The sequence below is a fragment of the Lemur catta genome, chromosome 12 (genome assembly GCF_020740605.2).
Source record: "Lemur catta isolate mLemCat1 chromosome 12, mLemCat1.pri, whole genome shotgun sequence".
NCBI classification, from domain to species: domain Eukaryota; kingdom Metazoa; phylum Chordata; class Mammalia; order Primates; family Lemuridae; genus Lemur; species Lemur catta.
In genome coordinates this window covers 90,302,597-90,321,598 of record NC_059139.1, presented here as the reverse complement: position 1 = coordinate 90,321,598, position 19,002 = coordinate 90,302,597, and the positions used below count along the sequence as shown (strand labels likewise).

Genomic DNA, 19,002 nt, shown 5'->3' with positions numbered 1-19,002 from the left:
AGGACATGTGGGAACTCAAACTCTTCAGGAATGAAGGTTTGAGTCACTGCATCAGGTAAAAAGCCTTAAGGAACTGAGGTTCAGGTTGAGGACGGCAGAAATGTGAAATAGGGAATGAAAGAAGGGAGCCGTAGATATCGATGACAGTCCTGTGGCCAATTACAGAAAAGAAGTCTGCAGTAGCTTTTAATATTTTCTATTTGCTTGTTATATGTACATGCTTATTTTTATTTGCTATTTTCTTTTCTCCTCTTTTTTCCCATTTTTATTTTATTTTATATACAAGTTGTTGGAAGTTAACTTTAGTATCAAGGAAACAGAATAGTTAGTAGAACAATGAGTTTGAAAAAAATTCATATAGTCATCAACAGATGCAATGACCATTGGGAATTGCATCTCCTCGTGGGACTGTCTTTACTTGTATAATGAACTGCTGTATCATGTTAGGTGGAAATGCAGGGTTGTTTTGTTGATGGACAGGAATGTAAATGTGTGTAGAAGGGTGCATATAAGAGCTGAATAATCAAATGAGTGGACTGCAACAGTTACCAATTTATTGCCTTTCAGCTCTTAATTTATCCTTCATTGCCTGCTCTACAAAAATGGATATGGGCCCTTTAAAAATTTTTCCTTCACTAACTGGCTGAAGGTTAAGCATGTTTAGTAGAGGGCGCTGGAGAGACACTGCAGAAGGAGGGAATTTTCCATCCTAGCTGCAGTGTGCTAGCTCAGCGGATCCCGTCAGGGCAGCACCCAGCCTGCAGTGTGAGCACAGTGCCCGTGGCTTCTCTGGTGCCAGGCTCCTAACGCACACACAGCCTGCCCAGCACCCTGTTTCTGCAGCACGAGTGGCTTCTCCAGCACCCAGCTCCTGTCATGAACAGCGTCTCTAGCATTCAGCTCCTGGAGTTCACATACTATGGCTAGCAGCACCTATCAGCCAACAACTTCCCGTTTTTGTAGCAGAGTGCTTCCAGTGAGACACTTTTCCATAAAGAGCTTTCTCAAGTATCCCATAGGGCAGATTTCTAGCAAGTTCCAGAGGGCAGATTTCCAGCAAGTTCTGCTACAGCAGCACCACGCGGCTTCTCTGCCATTCAGGGAGCTGTGGCTGTGCCCTCTCCAACAGGTCTGGATCGCACGCCTAGTGGCACTTCCTCCTTGGGCTTCTGTCTCAGCTCTAGGGGTAGTGGCTGCCTCTTATATTCTTTAGAGTTCTGTCTGCTTACTAGCCAATCCCTCATTGCTCCAATCTCCTGTCACAGTTAGGTAATAATTCTTTATATTAAACTTTCTCCTTTCAAGTGACTGTATGTCCCAGTAACAATGAGCATCTCCAGCACCCAGATCTTAGTGATCTAAATATCACCCTCCAGTAAAAGGAACCAAGGCTTCTTTGAGAAATGGCTCTAGGGCTGGGGCAGTAAAAATACAAGATGAGCCAGAGTATTTTGTGGTATCAGAAAGTAAGGAAGTGCTCAAAATCAAAAAGATGAAGCATGTCAAAAGGATACAATGGCCAAAGCTGGAACAATCTGAACAATAAAATAAATTAGGTAATATTGGCTTTTAGTCCAAGATACGAAATAAATATACATGAGTCCACATTGATGTAAATAAATGATGGAATAGATGGAGAAGAAACAAATCTTCCTTACAGAAGAATTACAAATAATGTAAGCAGATATTCCTCCTTCAAAGATACGGAGCTAGCTAACTTCCTGCCCTTCAGCCCTGTGGGTGAGCTAGACATAGTGCCTTGGTTCCAAAGAATAGAGTAGGGAAAGGGGAAAATAGTAACTTCACGTGGAGAAACCTGGCAAACACCACCTCAGCCACGTGATGAAGGCTAAAGTGATGACATCATCAGTGATGCCCTGTGAATACCATGGTGTGGTGTGACGAGAAGGGCACTTCAGCTCTGTGGTGTTCTTTTCAAAGGTCATAACCAGAGTCTAAGCATAAGGAAAACACCAGACAAATATAAACTGGAGGACCTTCCGCAAGGTACCTGGCCAGTCCTTCCCTACACTGTCAAGGTCATGAAAAACAAGGAAAGTCTAAGAAACTGTCACAGACCAGAGGAGGCTGGGGAGACTTGACAGTGAAATGCAGCATGGTGGCCTGGATTGAAATCTGGAACAAAAAGAGGGCATTAATGGAAAAAGTGATGAAATCCAGATAACATCTGGAGTTTAATAGTAGCATACGAATGGAAGTTTCTCAGCTTTGACTAACAAATGGTAATTTAAGAGGTTAACAATGGGGGAAACTGGGCGTGGCCATATGGGAAAACTTTGTACTATCTTTGCAACTTTTCTGTAAATCTAAAATTGTTCCCAAATAACAGCATTATTAAAAAAATATTACTGTGGTTTCTGTACCCTGATTGGACCGTGACTGATATAAGGAACCAGTCTAATTATCAAAGCAATCATTTTATGGTTCTAACACATCATCAAATTTATATATAACAATAACCAGAGAGGAGGTTAAATAGAAATAGAGTCCTTGGAAATTAGGCCATTTTAACTCTGACACATAGTAGATTACTAGAGCATACTTTTTGTTTCCAGAATTATCTGGCCAAGAGTAAACAAAATTATACATTTCCTGATATTAGGGTAACTGCCACAGACAAAACCCAGGTGGCAAGACACAGTGAGTAGTTCAGCTTAGAATACCATTTTTTATGCACCTAAAAAAAGGTACAAAGATGTTTTTCTCTGAACATCTTTAAAGACTTCAGACATCTGTTCATGTTTATTTATGTTTTTGTTCATTATAAATCTAAAACATGAGTTGTAGAGAACAAACTAAAAGTTGCCTCAATATTATCTCCCATATTAAAAGAACATATGTTCCCAGAATTCTAGAGTCTTCATTCAAAAGCCAGTAAATAAAGCAACAGTTTATGCTCTAGAAGGCCCAAATCAGTTCTAGAGAGTCTGAAACCCATGTAGGCTTTTGTTTTGCTTACACAAAAACTCTTCAGTCTGATCCCTTAGCTTGAGGTAGGCTGCAGTTCTTAGGAGACAAAGTATGAATACAACTGAAATTATTCCTTAGCTTCTTACCCTGGAATTAGTAATAAACCTCATTTTTCAAATGAAGAATACACCCACTCACCCCTTTCCCACTAGTTTATAATAATGTTATTTTTCTTCAAAACGTCTAGGCACAACTGATTTTTAAGCTGGAAAAGTTAATGAAAGCAACATTGCATTTGAGGTCAGTCGGCCAGAAAAATGGACATGAGCCAAATCCCACATCCCAAACATTTTGCCTCAATGGCGTGTGAACAAAATGCCCACTCTCCTCCTGATCTCCGACAGAAGCAAAACAAAACCCAGCAAGACAGTCATCCACTGGAATTGAGAAGCCTGTCAGGGGCAGAAAGACACACACACACACACACACACACACACACTCTCTCTCTTTCTCTCTCTCTCTCTCTCTCTCTCGCCCCCCCTGTCTAAGGTACAATAAAAAGGCTCTTTCACACCAAGCGTTCTGTGCACAGACCGCACAAGGCCTTCCCCTGGAGATGCTGCTTCAGGGAAAGCCAAGAGATCACAAGTCCGAGACAAGCAGTCCTAACAAGATAAAGAGTAATCTCCCCAACTCCACAGTAAGCAAGTGAAAATTCATAAAACTAGCTTATCTAGACAGCTTAAAGTCCTTTCGGACCAGTTTCAAAAAATTATTTGGTAGCAATGAAGACAAATTTGTGCTGTCATGAGAACTTGCTAATTTTTAAAAACTATTATTTCCTTTTTCAAAATGTAACATTTCATGCTTTACAATTTAGTTGCACTTCAATTCTTTTACATGTTTCTCAAGGCAAAAAAAGAAGCATAAAGGAACAGGAAGTGGATGCAATTATGTGTGCAGCAACAAGTTAACCAGAAGATTTAAGTTTTAACTGTGAAATTTAGAAAAGCAACTGTATCACATGACATTCCATCATTTCATCTTCAAAATAATGAATACAGCATTTTTGGTGAAGCCTGCTTATAGTTCAAAATATCATCATTTTAGAATTTATAATTCTAACATAATCGGGACAAATCACATACTATGTTATAATTTGTACCAAATCATAGCACCAAAATGCTCAGGAACTTTCATTTATCACAAATATTTCTCCCAAAAGTTATCTGAGCGAGTGTTCAATAGTTACATCTCAGAATGCAGAGACAAATATTAATAGTTATGTTAACATCAAAAATACCAATTTTATTTCTGAGTTAAGACCAATGGGTGGTAAAATTTAATCTCCAAGAAAGCGTTTCAGATAAATCATCAGGTAAACACAGAAGTTAAAATATAATGGCTATGTTACCACAGCTGTCTTGCTGAAGTACAGAATCTACGTTGTGCACACTACTCTGGAAAATGCATTCACATGCACAGAAGCATGAGCCTCGGATTGTTGAAATTTCAATCCAAGTACTTCTCTTTATACCCAATTAACAACAGTTCTGTACATAATACACGTACAGATTTAAAAGGAACAGTACAAATGACTGAATTTGGAATCAACACCCTGCTGTGCACAGGGTTGAAGAGGAAAAGCTTGGTTCAGGGTCAGCTGCAGACAAGGGGCTCATACAGCAAAACATCCCAGGATAGACAACAGCAGGTGGAAACTTACCACTGGAGCAGTTGGTCCCTCCCCAGCCAGGCTCACACTGACAGGTGTTTGGAGCAACACAGCGACCATGGACACATTTATCAGCACAGTGGGCTGTCAGAGAGAAAATCAATCAAATAAAGAAAGTTGGCACAAGAAAAAAAAAGCCAACAACACAGCTGTTGCACATCCCAGTCTCAAGTATCACTTAAAAACAACATGCATGCTTGATAATTTTCTTCAATCCATTCCTCAGCCCTCTAACATTCTGCTGCATTACCAAACAATTCCCCTTCTTATTGCGGTATCTCTAAATAAATTCCATCATTTCTACTATTTTATTCTACTTCATGCTGAATTAGGAAGGAAATTTAAAGGAAAATTGCCTAATTCACTTTTTTTAAAAAAGTATCAATGAGTACCAAACATACCCTCTTTGTTTTGGAAGGAGCACATGTGGAGAAACAAACCACAAAGCACGATCAGGACTCCAGAATGATAGAATGGACCGAGACGTAATTCCCTTTGCATAATAAATTCACCAGAAACAACAGTCACGTTCCTTTGTGGACATGTTATTCACAACTATGACACAGCAGAACTGCATGCTCTTTTTTTGTTGAGGAGGATATTTAAAAATGTCATCTAGATCTTTGGGAAGTATTAAATCTCAATTCCTCTTTCCTTAATGAAAATCTTAGGTGTACCCAGTGCCTGGAGGCAGGGGCATCATTGCAGACATGAGTGAATAGACAGTTTGATGATTTCCAACAACACGGTTCAGTTGGCTAATAGAAACAGACCTCAAAAATATGCTGTGTGGAACCTTTGCATTATTGTCAACCTTAGGGCCACCTACATGGGTTAAACATTCTTTAGAATACCTGGACATATGAGTAATTGTGAAAACAACTTGGAAGAGTTTTGGGTTCAGATATTCTAAAATTTTATTTAAGGGTGGTGTAAGGTACTCTGTACTTTAGAGATGCAGTTTATTAATGTATGACTGATTACAAAAGTAAAACAGGTTTACTGTCCAAACATAAAATATCAGTAAGTAAAATAAACCTCATCTCTAGTTCCACAAACTATAATAGTAACATTTTTGTGGTTGTAGAACATTCAGGAATTTTTCTCCTACATATTTTTCTACTCAGAAAAGAAACAGAACCATATTTTTCAATTTGTTTTTCCACTTAACATAATGAGAATAATATTTCCATGTCATTAAATATTCATTTATATGATTTATACACTATTGCATGCTTTTACACACATACGCGGTGTGTGTGTATGTGTGTGTGTGTGTGTATATATATATATGTGTGTGTGTGTGTGTGTGTGTGTGTGTATATATATATATATATATATATATATATATATTGCTGGACCAAAAATGATGATCACTTCTAAGGTCTTGATCATGAAGATCTAGGCATGAAGAGATACAAGGGAAAAGCATTTTTGATGAAGAAGCAGCAAAATCAAGTGGAAAGAAGAAAAACAAAGGGAAATGAGAAGCTCTTGTGGGGGTGCAGTGCTTTGGGCAATAGCTTTGGAAAAGTAGAGAAAGATCGTGAAAATCAAATTAAGGTGTTGGAGTTTTATTCTCAGAATTAGCCAAGAATAATCTAAAGAAAAGTATAAATTTGTCACAAATAACCAGGTAAAGGACACCACAATGACATAAAGTGACCATGCATTTCAGGAAATATAAGCTGTCTTGCTGTCACCAGAATAATTCTTTAGCACCCAGGCAATTTGACGAGGGATACTAGGCCTGGGGAGAATGGGACCCTCACCCAGGGTAGAGTTTTCTGACACTAGAGTTCCAGGGAAGTGCTTAGCAACCTCATAATATATGATTCAGACAATTATGTATTTAATTGTAATTAAAATCAGAACCTGCCTATAACATACAAGCACATGCATAGCCCTACACTGTGTTGACTTTTGCTGCTGAGTTAATTCAATACGTGCTGACCCCAGGGTTCGGTGTCTCCTTCCATCTCTATGCATGTGTTTGAATCTGTAGATGTCATTCATCTGTAAGGCCGTAGTTCTGTTCTTTCTTTAAAATTCACGTATGCACACACCTAAAGCCAGCAAGCTACCATACTCAAGTGTGCAAAGCTCAGTTAAATGCCACAGAAATCTTGGGTCTCAGCGCAGAGCACTTAGCACACTGTGTTACATGGCAGCACGTGGGCATGGGACTCTCGCCTTAGACAGAGTGCCGGCACCCACTGTGCGTATGTCAGGGTGAGGGGCTCTGCCTCACTTTGTACCCATGACACCCATGTGTGCAGCTGTAATTGGCGATCAGCCTTCGGACCCAAATTTACCAATTCCTCCCCCTTCAAGACGTTAAAGCTATTTAAAATTCTGTTTGCATACCCCTAGAAGTTTCACAAATTAAATACTATTTGCCTTTGATGTGAAACAAGACTTCCTTAATCCTGTGCATTTAAAACAAAACACAGAAATTGGATGTGGTGAAAAGAAGTAATGAAAAGAAGTGTCACCCATATCCTTGAATTTCACATTTTTGTATTTAATAATGCAGTTCTCACCAATTAATTTTATACTAAAGAAATGTTATAAATGTTAATTTATATGGTAAGTTTACATTAATAAAAGACTGTTTTATTTGTTTTTATAACTTGGGCATCCATATAAGATCTCATTTAACGGAACAATTCCACCATTTGAGAATCTGAAAACTTCTGGGTTCCCAGGAAGCCGGATTCCATCAGAGCAACCAGGGGCTTCGCACCCGTCTGGGAAGGGGCTGCCTATGAGAGGAGGATGCCTGGGGTCGTCTATGGACAGGTGTCAATTTGCTGTTTTCTCTTTCTTTTCTATTCTTTCATTTTTTCACTCCTCCTCTTTCTTTTGACTTTTACCACTCATCTTCTTTCTCTCCCCACCAACTACTCCCTTCACATGCATGGTTACCATAGAGAGTGCAGATTAAAATCTGGTTTTAGCTGTGGTTATGTTGGCTCTTAACCCCAGCGTGACCCAAAATGATTTCCGCTGTAGCAACTGAATCAACAAGTAAGGAAGCTAAGCATGAGCAAGCAGGCCTAGCATCTTTCCTCCAATATCAAGATAACACTTATGATGATGGGTAAATGAATGCATGATAAATTAAGCATATGTTTCAGAGGGTTAAGAATCTGAACTGCATATGCTTAAATCTCAATCCACTGTTTTTTTGTTATTTTTGTTTTGTTAACTCAAAAAGAAAAGATAATAAGTAAATTTCTATGTACAGAATCAAAGGAGTCCTGCTTCCAAATGTTTTGAGGTTGCTGGAGATTTCATTCCTGATAGTGCAAACTTTGTGTTTTATGAAATGAATTCTACTAAGTCCAATGAATTATAATAGATGGAAAAAAATCTCATGATCGTAGTTTTTTTTTTTTTTTTTTTTTTTTGAGACGGAGTCTTGCTCTGTTGCCCGGGCTAGAGTGAGTGCCGTGGCATCAGCCTAGCTCACAGCAACCTCACACTCCTGGGCTTAAGTGATCCTCCTGCCTCAGCCTCCCGAATAGCTGGGACTACAGGCATGTGCCACCATGCCCGGCTAATTTTTTGTATATATATATTTTAGTTGGCCAGATAATTTCTTTCTATTTTTAGTAGAGACGGGGTCTCGCTCTTGCTCAGGCTGGTCTCGAACTCCTGAGCTCAAACAATCCACCTGCCTCGGCCTTCCAGAGTGCTAGGATTACAGGCGTGAGCCACCGCGCCCGGCCTTGGTAGTTTCAAAATGTAGATTATTTTTACAAAAACCTTGAACTAACATTTGGCCAAAGTCTGAAACAAAATGTGGCTAGGTCATTAGCAGAAAACAAATTTGCCTGAAGGGGGAATCTGCTTTCCTAATGACTTCTTTATTCTTAATTAAAGCTAAAGCCAATGGAATCACCTCTGAGCACTGAAGCCTGAAGTGGAAGAATGATCTAATGATGAGAAAGATTGTTGGGATGGAGTCTAAAAGGAAAGAACTACAAAATTCTACTTCCATGGTGCAGCATCTTCACACAGCAGTAGACTCTGTCACACGAGTGCCATCTCTGGTCCACGCTCTTTCCCACTGTCTCTGGACTGCCCACAGGTACCCTCAGGAAGACAGGAGCAAAGAGAAGCAGCAGAGGAGGAAGAGTAAGCCATAGAACACTATGCTCTCTGATGTCCCAACTCGCCAAGTTGAGGAAATACCAGCTCTGGCACACCAGTGACACACCCGTCCCTAGGAGATCCGCTGAGCTCCATCGCACCTCAGCCTCACCTTCCTCCTGCAGCTCCAGATGCCCTGACTCCAGGTCCTGGGTTTCCATGACTAACATACTCCACGTGAGAAACCAAGGTAGGTTAAAGACATGAAGTTTTCATGTATTATAGAAAACCCCAAAGTGAACTAGAAAAGAAGGGGAAGAGAGGTCCACCTTAGCAAATGTTCAGCATCTTAGATCTCAAGGATAGGTACAAAGGACCCATTATACCATAAGTGTGGCTCTCTCATCAATGGGAATAGTCATTTTATTCCCTATCCACGTCCTTTCTTCATATTTTTAGAAGGGCAATTAAAACTAGGATAAGCCTGGCAAAAACGATCTATACAATATGATTTCTTTTTCCCACCCATCTTTAAAAAAAAATCATTAAATATCATATTCCGAGTTTTCAATAGCCTTTTTTAGAGGCCAGATATAAGCTCAATCTCAACGCACGTTTCAGACATATCAAGCTACAAGGGGCAGCCAAGGCATCTTTTTCCCTCAAGAATTGGGAGGGAAGAGACACTGATGAGAAGAACAGGCCATGCCTTTGAAGTAAAAGCTGTGGACAGTCTGTCTGCCTGATCGACAGGTGAGGACTGACATGACGACCCTGGAATCTTCTCTAATTAGGCTTCTATTTCAGCCTTAGTTCCTAAATCCATTTAAATCCCATTACCAATGACATGGACCTCACTCCTTTCACTTGTAAATAGTTGGCTTTAATACTGAGAGCCATTAACTATACTCAGTAGTTTTCTCTTCTGCCACATACGTTTCCCTTTGCACTTTCACTGAGAGATGGCAAAAAGGTAAAAGGAAGAATAGGCAGACTACAGACTCCTTTGTAAACCAATTATATCTCCAAAGGCAGAGCATACCATTGTCCTAAAAGATATAATATAATAAATTCTTTTAAATCCATTTGGAAAATGTTTCCAGGATCAAAGTATCTCTTGAAAATAACTGTCCAATAGAAACACAAACCTTCCAGCTAATCCATCTTTCCTCAGAAGTTCCTTTTATTCTGATGTTATGAATAAAGAGCCAAGTCACAGATCTTGTTTTCTCTCATTTATTCTGTGAGTTGCTACAGAGAAACATAGACTTTTAGACTTAAAAAGGTGCATTTACTGAACATCATTCACAGGGAAACAGACTAGGAAAATGAAGTAATTTCCCCAGTATTTGTAGATGGTGTTAAAGGCAGAAGTAGGATTAAACCCTGGTCCCTGACTCCCAGTGGACCAAAACTCATGATGAGTTATAATGGGAGTGGGGTGATAGAAGGATTGAGAAGGATGGTAGAGAGTGTGCTAGGTCAGATACTAGGGCACAGGTACCAGATGGGCAGGAGTCTGGAGTCAGAAGATTCAAAGGAGAAAGAGGGAGAAAGTAAACAGAGTTGACCTCCAAGATAAACTTTATGCTTCCCACACTTTTGCCTGAGGTTAATTATATGAAAACTATCTACAAAATCTAATTGCTATGATAAGGTTCAGTGCAGACAGCAATAATTTTGTTTCATATTTCCAAACATTACATTGCAGCCTATCCTATTATGCTTGTTTATAAGAAAGAAAAGGAATTCTTGTTTCTTTCAATTTAGTAGTTACTGAAGTACTGCGTGCAATCCTAGGCACTACTGTGGATAAAAAGGTGGTAGACTGGGAACTCTCAGTCTGCAGAGGAAATCAGATGGAGGTCCATCAAATTCAGTAAACACAGAGCAGAATGCAGGGGGAATAACACAGGTTTGAGCAAAATACTGAGAGCATATTGAATGATTTCATTTATACAAAATGTCCAAATAAGCAACTCCATATAGACAGACAGGACATTAGCTGGTTGTCTAGGGCTGGGAGGGACCACAGGTAAATGTGTGGTGGATAATGGGCACAGAGGTTTTTTGGGGGGATGATGAAAATATTCAAAAATTGTGTGACAACTCTGTAAATATACTAAAAAACATTTAATTTTACACTTTAAATGGTTCAATTGTGTGGTGTGTGAATTACATCTCAATAAAGCTACCATAAAACTACTGCGGAAGCTGAGGAAAGGGAACTATTAATGCCAACCAAGGTGAGATCAAGGAGGATCTCATCAAAGAGAGGACATCTGAGCTGAGAGAGTAGACACCTTTGTAATAAAGTTGCAGGGAGGAGTGGCCAACAAAACTGTCTCATGCTCCTTCCTCCTTGCATCCAATCACCAAAGTTACATAACTTACTGCTTGGATAGTACTTGCTCTTAAGAGACATGAAAGCCCTATCAGGAATGGAGGGAAAGGGATTTTAGATACCGAGTTTTTTTCATTATATTTACTAAATGCAAACTTCTAGATTCCTAGTGCTCCCTCACTCTCTCCATGACTCATCAGTCATCTAGTATGCCATGGATGAGGACCACTGGTGGCTTGGGGGTAAGAGCCCCAGAGCCTAAGCAGTAGGTTATACAACTTTGGTGATGGGATGCATGCAGAATGGAGTGTGAGGCAGCTTTTGTTGGCCACTCTTCCCTGTAACTCTTATCCTCCTTCCTGCTTGATGGTGTGTGGACAAATGGCTAAATCTTTAAAACGCACCTGGTAACTCTGAGGAAAGGGCCAAGAGAATCATGAAACCCTTCACTCTGAATTCTTTGCATGGATAAATGAATTCCACAAACCACTGACTTCCAGACTTATCTTTACATGAGGACCCCTATGATGTATATATTTCAGATCTCTATTTCTTGCAGCAAAACATGATTCCTAACTAATACACTGCTCTTTTGGGAGATCTTACAGGTGAGTCAATTACTAAATTAAATAAACATCCATACTAGCAGAATAAATTGAAGGCCCATATATATAAGGAGGAGATACAAGAACTCAGAACTTCTACCATATGTTTGAAGTAAAAGTGTCACAACGTAAGTCCAAGTGAGATGGCCAAAAAATATGAAGGGAATTAAAAATCCTGCCATTAAATACACATCTGATTCTCTCCATGAATTACCATTTTGACTCAAATTACAATATGAGAAGAGTTAAGTATGGAAACCATTAACTCTAAAACAACCACAAAACAACAAAACTAGGAGTTATCACTAATAAGCAAAGATGATGAAACAGAATCATAAAACACATTCAACCTAAAAGAAGGTAGAAAAGAGAAAAATGGGAACAAAGAAGAGATGGGATAAGCAGAAAGTAAGCCTAACTATATCAGTAATCACATTAAATGTAAATAGTCTAAATATTTCAATTAAAAGACAGATTTTCAGATTGGATTTTAAAAAAAAGCAAGAACCAACTTATATGCTGTTACAAGAAATACACTCTAAATGTAAAAACACAACTATGTTAAAAGTATGTAGTAAGACATATCATGTTAACACTAATCAAAAGACAGCTGAAGTAGCTATATTAATATCAAACAAAGAAGATTTCACAGCAAAGGCTATTATTAGAAATAAGAAAGGTCACTTTATAATGATAAAGTATTCAATTCACCAAAATGAGATAATACTATTAAACATTTATGCATCTAACAACAGAGTTTCAAAAACTGCAAAGAGAAACAGATACAATTAAATTAGGAGTTCTGAATAACCAGTCTCACTAACTGATAGAACAGTTGGACAGAAAATCAGAACAGATATAGTAGATTTGAACCTAACTGACATTTATATACATGCCACCCAATAACAGCAGAATAAATTTCCTTTTCAAGTATGCACAGAACATTCACCAAGTTAGATCATATTCTAAGAAATAAAACAAGTCTCAGTAAATTTTAAAAGGTTCAAGGCATACAAAGCATGTTTTCTGAGTACAGTGAAATTTAATTAGAAATCAAGAACAGCAAGATATGTGGAAAGTGCTCCCAAATATGTGGAAACTAACAAACTTTTAAATAACTCATAAATCAATGAATAAATCAAAAGTGAAATTAATTAGAAAGTATTTTGAAATAAATTAAAATGAAATCACAACATGTCATCATTTGTGAAATGCTGTTATAGCAGCACTTTGGGGAAATTTTACAGCACTAAATGCCTACATTATGAAAGAAAAAATGTCTCAAACAAATTATCTCATTTTCCACCTTCAGAAACTGACAAATGAAGAGTAAATTAAACCCCAAGGAAGGAGAAAATGGGAAAATAATAAAAATCACAGCAGAAATCCATGAAATAAAAAACAGAAAACCGAAAGAGAAAAACAATGAAAACAGGACCTCGTTTCTTGAGAAGATCAGTAAAATGAGTTAACTTCCAGCTGAACTTATCAGGAAAAAAATAGAGAAGACACTAATTACCAGTATCAGAAATGAGAGAGGTGATATTATTAGAGAATCTGCAGATATTTTTTAAAAAATAAGGAAATGTTATTAACAACTTTATACCAATAAATTTGATAACCTAGATAAAATGGAGAAACTACCAAAGCTTACTCAAGTAGAAATAAATAACCTGAAAGGACATATATATTTTAAAGCAATTAAATTATAAAAGCCTTACCATAAAGAAAATTCCAGTTCCAGATGGTTTCAGTGGTGAGTTCTATCAAACATTAAAAAAAGAAATAACACCAATTCTACAAAAATTCTTCAAGGAAATTGAAGGACAAACTACTTCCGAACTTATTCTATAAGGCCAAAATTACTCTAATACTAAAACCAGACAAAGACATTTGCAGAAAAAAAAAACTTTCAAATATGTCATTAATATATATGTAAAGATTCTAAACAAAACTTTGGTGAATTAAATCCAATAATATATAAAAGAAACTTCATAATCAGGTGGGGTTTTTTCCTGGAATGCAAGAACGCAAGGTTGGTTTAACATTTGAAAATCAACCAACACAATTTGTTGTATTAAAAATTTTTATGTGTGTATGTGTATGATTATTTCAAAAGATACTTCAAAAAAGCATTTAGAAAAATCCAATATCCAATCTGGATAAAAATTCTCTGAAAACTAGGAACAAAAAGGAGTTTCTTCAACCTGATAAAGGGCAAATATGAAAACCTACTACTAACATTATACTCAATGGTAAAAGAATGAATTCTTTCCTCCCTAAGATCAGAAAAAAGACAAGGATGCCTGCTTTTACAATTTCTGTTCCATATTATAGTAAGAGTTACGGTGGGTATAATAAGGGAAGAAAAAGAAATAAAGGTTATCCAGATGGGAAGGAAGAAGTAAAACTGCCTTGATTTACAGACTATTTTGTATTTATGTAGAAAATCTGATGGACTCCACAAAAAAGCTACTAAAAAAATAATAAGAGTGTTTAACAAGGTTACAGATAAAAATCTGTAACTATTTAAAATAATATTCTGCTGTTGTTGAGTAGAGTGTTCTATAAATGTCAAATAGGTCAAGTTGGTTGATAGTTTTGTTCAATTCTTCTTTAATTTCTCTCAGCAATATTGTTAGTTTTTAGTATACTGGCCTTTCACACCTTTGGTCAGATGTATCCTCATTTTTTGATGCTATTATGAATGGCACAATAAGATACTACTGCACATCTATATGAATGACTGAAATTAAAAATACTGACTATATCAAGTGTTGGCAAGGATATGGAAAACTGAAACTCTTACACATTGTGAATGAGAATGTAAAATGAACAACCAATTGTCAAGTTTGGCAGTTTCTTAAAAAGTTTATAGACATTTGGCTTGTTTCCAGTTTTTGGCTGTTACACGTAAAGCAGCTCTGAAGACTTGTGTACAACTACCAAATAATTCAGTCATCCCATGGCAGGTACTACGCAAGAGAAATGAAAGAATATGTTTTACGTACAGACTTGGACATAAGTTTTCAGAGCAGCTTTATTTGTAGTTGTCAAAACCTGAAAGTAGCCCAAATGTGGTAAGTACACAAAAGGATGAATTGTGGTGTATCCACACATTAGAAAGACAACTCAACAATAAAAAGGAGTGAACTAATGGTGCACAGGATGACAGGAATGAATCTCAGATGATTATGCTGAGTGAAAGAAGCCAAACATAAAAGAGAACGTACTGTGTGATTATACTGATTTAAGCTCTAGAAAGTGCAAAGCGATCTGAGTGACAGAGAGCAGCTCCATGGTGCCTGGGAAAGAGGGGGACAGAGAGAAGTAGATGGGCGAAGTTACAAAGGGGTATGAGGAAACACTAGTGTGTGCTCCCTACGTTCACTGTCATGTCAAGGGAGAGTTTCAGGGTTGTATACACATGTCAATATTCATCAAATTACACATTTAAAAATGTGCATTTATTGCATGTTGATTTTGCTTCAATAAAGCTGTTTAAAAAAAAACTAGAGTGTGAGGAGAACATCCAGAGAGAGGCATAAAACCCTCTGCCTATACAAGAGGGTAGAGAAAAAAAATCTGAGCTAACCCTAAAATACTGTACATACTGTGCAATTTCAAAGAGAGTCTGTGGTCATTGGTGGCTGGGCATTCCAAGTGCCCAAGAAGGTACTGTCTTCAGCCTCTCCCAAGAAATATCTATTTGGAAAATGTTAATACGAAAAAAATCACAATGCAACATTCCACTAAGCTTTTTCTATACACAGTAAATGACTTATACAGAAAAAAATATACAGTTTGTGTAGAAATAGGCTATTGTAATGGATCCCACACAAGGGATTGAAATACCATCTGTGGAGCACATAATCCTATTCATTTATTTGAAAATGAAAAGAGTTTTTAGCTTAATTCCACACTTATATGGGCATTATCTATTTTCTCCATGTCTCACATTGTGTCTCTTTAGGTTGAATCAGATTTAAGTAACATAAGTAACATGATTCTAATGGGCCAAAGTTTCAAAATGGTAACAAGCACTTGGAATAAACTCTAGTTTTCCTAAGCACAAATTCCTAACAACTTAGCCTACGACAGGTCTGATGATACAACTGCAAATTGACTCAATTTGAGAAGGGTTTCAAAATTGTCAGCACACAGCTTAGAGAAGAAATCAAAAGGAACATAACTTCATTTGGTACAAATTTTAATTCCCTGCTAGTCCTGTCATGTCTATGGCTACGAGGAAAGCAAGATGACTCTATGCACAGGAAGTGCCAAACCAGGCTCTTCTGTTTTTAGAATGGCATTTCTCTTGGTCCAACCACTCTCTACGGAGCCATGGAATTCTTTCACAAATATGTTCCCCACAGCATGCTTTCCACCACATGGCATTTCCCCGGTCTGCCTCATTTCATCGTACTGTGCTGACACTGGTCTCCAGATGCTTTGCTTCTGGTCATCCAGTACATCTGAATCACATGTTAATAATAATAAAGGCCAGCCCTAGGGAGAGGTAAGAGGGTGGTGAAGGTCATAGTCGGGGTCACCACTCTTCCCACTCAGTGTTCCTGCCCCTCCGCCCTCCTTGGTGGTGGTCCTTAGACATTTCCTTTTGGATTCAGGGGCCCTCACGCTCTTCCCATTCTCTTTCCCTGTCTACCCCTGGTTCAGAGTAAATGGAGTCCTCATACCCCAGAGCCAATGGCGAATAACAACAGCTAAGATTTTTCTTGTCAGGAACCTTTGCATTTCAGGACGGAAGCCTGAAACCAAATGTCTACATTAGGCAGTAGAACTTCTTCAAAAGGAGGAGGATTAAGGGTCTGAGAGAAAGCTGCAGCAGGGCTTTTGCTACTAGAATTCACCACAAAAACCAGGGAATACAAACTTAACTGCCTTCAGGGGCCACAGGATAACTTAGAGAGAAGTATCACAAGTCAGGTGGGACCTGGGAAGACTATATGAGCACTTGCTCGTGTGAAGGAGGTGACTTCCCTTCGGTCCCCTGTCTATCGAGCCAGTGTTACCAATAGCCTGATTTTTCCATGGAAGATGAAAGCCCCAAGTTTTATGTTAAAATTTTTTAAAATATGAAACACCATGTGAACCAAACAAAACATGCTTACACATCAGATCATCCAGCCTGCCAGTCTGCTACCTCTAACACAGACTGTCGGTGCACTGTGTGAAACCACAGTGATGGTGCTAAAAGAACACAGCATAAAGGGTTTTTAAGTTCTTTGACATGTCACATGTTAAACTTCATTGTCCTTCTTCCTTAATTTTAGCTTTTGACCCTGTATCAAGTGCCAAATCTATCATTCACATAGCTATTTTAAATTTCACATCAAGAGCAACTTCATATGCATACTTATGGACAACTTTACTTTTGGTGAACAACTGTTTTCCATGGAATGTCTCTGTTGATAACAGTTCAAAATCTGGAGAGGTCCGGCTGATGCCGTCTCCATCAATGAGGCCAGTAAAACAGGGACGTACTCCAAGCCACAGCAAAGGTAAAGAAGCATCTGTTATACCCTCCCACAACTCAGTTAAAACTCTCCCTTTCTTGAATTGTTACAACAGATATAATTGTTCTTAGAAGAAATTAAAGATCCAGAGAGTCTCAAATAAAGTATAAATATTTATAATTACACAGTCTAAGTTTATAGAAAAGAAAAACAAATCCCTTAAAGCCGTGTTTTACAAATAAGTAGATTCTGAGAACTATGAGTTCCATCATGTTCTTAGGGGAAAAACTGAAGGAGAGAGGAGTAAGGATACCACAGTCAAGTAAGTTTGAGACATGCCCTTACTGCAGGCTAATGCAACTCTTCAAGAAGGGGATTCAGCATACGGCATTAACTAAACTAATGGGATAATGCAACGGTGAATTCTGCAGACCATAGCTCACACTAGGGGCGTGAAACTACAGCTAATGCCCAGGATCCAAGTTTATGGAAACCTATTCTCCTCCCTAGATCAACTAAGTGGCACGTTTCCTCTTATGTCCCTCAATTCCACGCTAAGTATAATAAATTAACTTAGCTATTGTTTTTAAGCTTAAACCCCCATTAGTTTGGCTGTCATATCTTTTTAAACTTGCCACAACCACCTCTGCCCCTCCAGTGTGCCCAGCTGGCCAGGGAGGCCCACCTTGAGATGTTGCCCCACTCTGAGACCTAGGAGAGGAGTCTGCTTTTCTGTGTGGTAACTGTCTTGAAGCTCTAGGTGATTTCCTTCAAACCTTTTTTAGAATTAGTTGTCAAGGGAAAAAAAATAGGTCTGGAACATAGGATGTACTACAACCGAAGGGAACAGGGGACGTGTCAGTGCAGCGCTGATTCTATCAGTACATCAGTCTCTCCTCTCCCTCCCTCCCTCCCTTTAGCATCTCCGTGTGTGGCCCAGATGGATGCGCTAGGTTCACCACTGGATTATCTGTAAAAGTGTTGGCAGTCACTAGCCCAGACTGAAAAAACGCAAGTTCTGTCAGCACCTGGTCATGTCAATGTTTTGTGGTTGGTCACTTAGATCAAAATGTCTTTTTTCCATTATTTTAAAATTACTTTGCCCTAAAACTATTTGAACCATAGTACAATAAAAATTGCTGCTCAGTTCTGGGCTTTTATTTATCCCTGCAAGGGGACTGAATATATTAGCAGGCCTGTAACAATTCTACCTGTCCTGCAAAGACTGCAGTTTCAGGAACTCATTTTCTAGAGATAAGGCAAGGATTTTTTCATTGTTTCCTTTTGGCCTTGTCCCCATGGGACTCTAAAGTCAGGCTTTGTTAAGCAAAAAAACAGACAGTAGATATGATTTCCATCTGTTTAGATTTAGGCTATCTTGAATTCATAGTGGGTGTTTTTAAAATTAAATTCATAGTTTCAATTTATAAAATCCTAAATAGTGAGCAAGCATTGGCAACAAAATAAAGCAACAAAGGTTTCCTGCATTATTTATTAGATTTCCTATCTTCACTGTCAGCAGAAACCAATGACCAAAACTGGAAAACAGAAGTCTGGCTTCCAATGGATGTGTGGGAAAATTGGAGTTTCTGCGGGTGCAGCATGGAGACAAAGGGCCTTTCCCTGTATTTACTGGTAGGTTCCTCTGAACCAAGTTGGACTCCATAGCAACAGCGTACAGGTCCCTATGGAAACATGAAAAAATCCACTGCCAGTGGCCGGAAGGGCATCAGGGGTAGGTATATTTGGGAACATATCATCTGATTGTTGCCAGTCAGGGTCTCTGGCTAGCCTAACAGGATTGTCTCACTT

General features: G+C 38.4%; 1 protein-coding gene across 1 annotated transcript in view; it reads right to left on the bottom strand.

Annotated features, from left to right (window-relative positions):
• Positions 1 to 19,002, bottom strand: part of MEGF10 (multiple EGF like domains 10) — a 114,149-nt gene that overhangs the window by 71,740 nt on the left and 23,407 nt on the right. Inside the window, exon 4 of the mRNA XM_045566023.1 lies at positions 4,658 to 4,750. Coding sequence (XP_045421979.1) covers positions 4,658 to 4,750 — 93 coding nt within the window. The remainder of the gene's footprint in view (positions 1 to 4,657; positions 4,751 to 19,002) is intronic.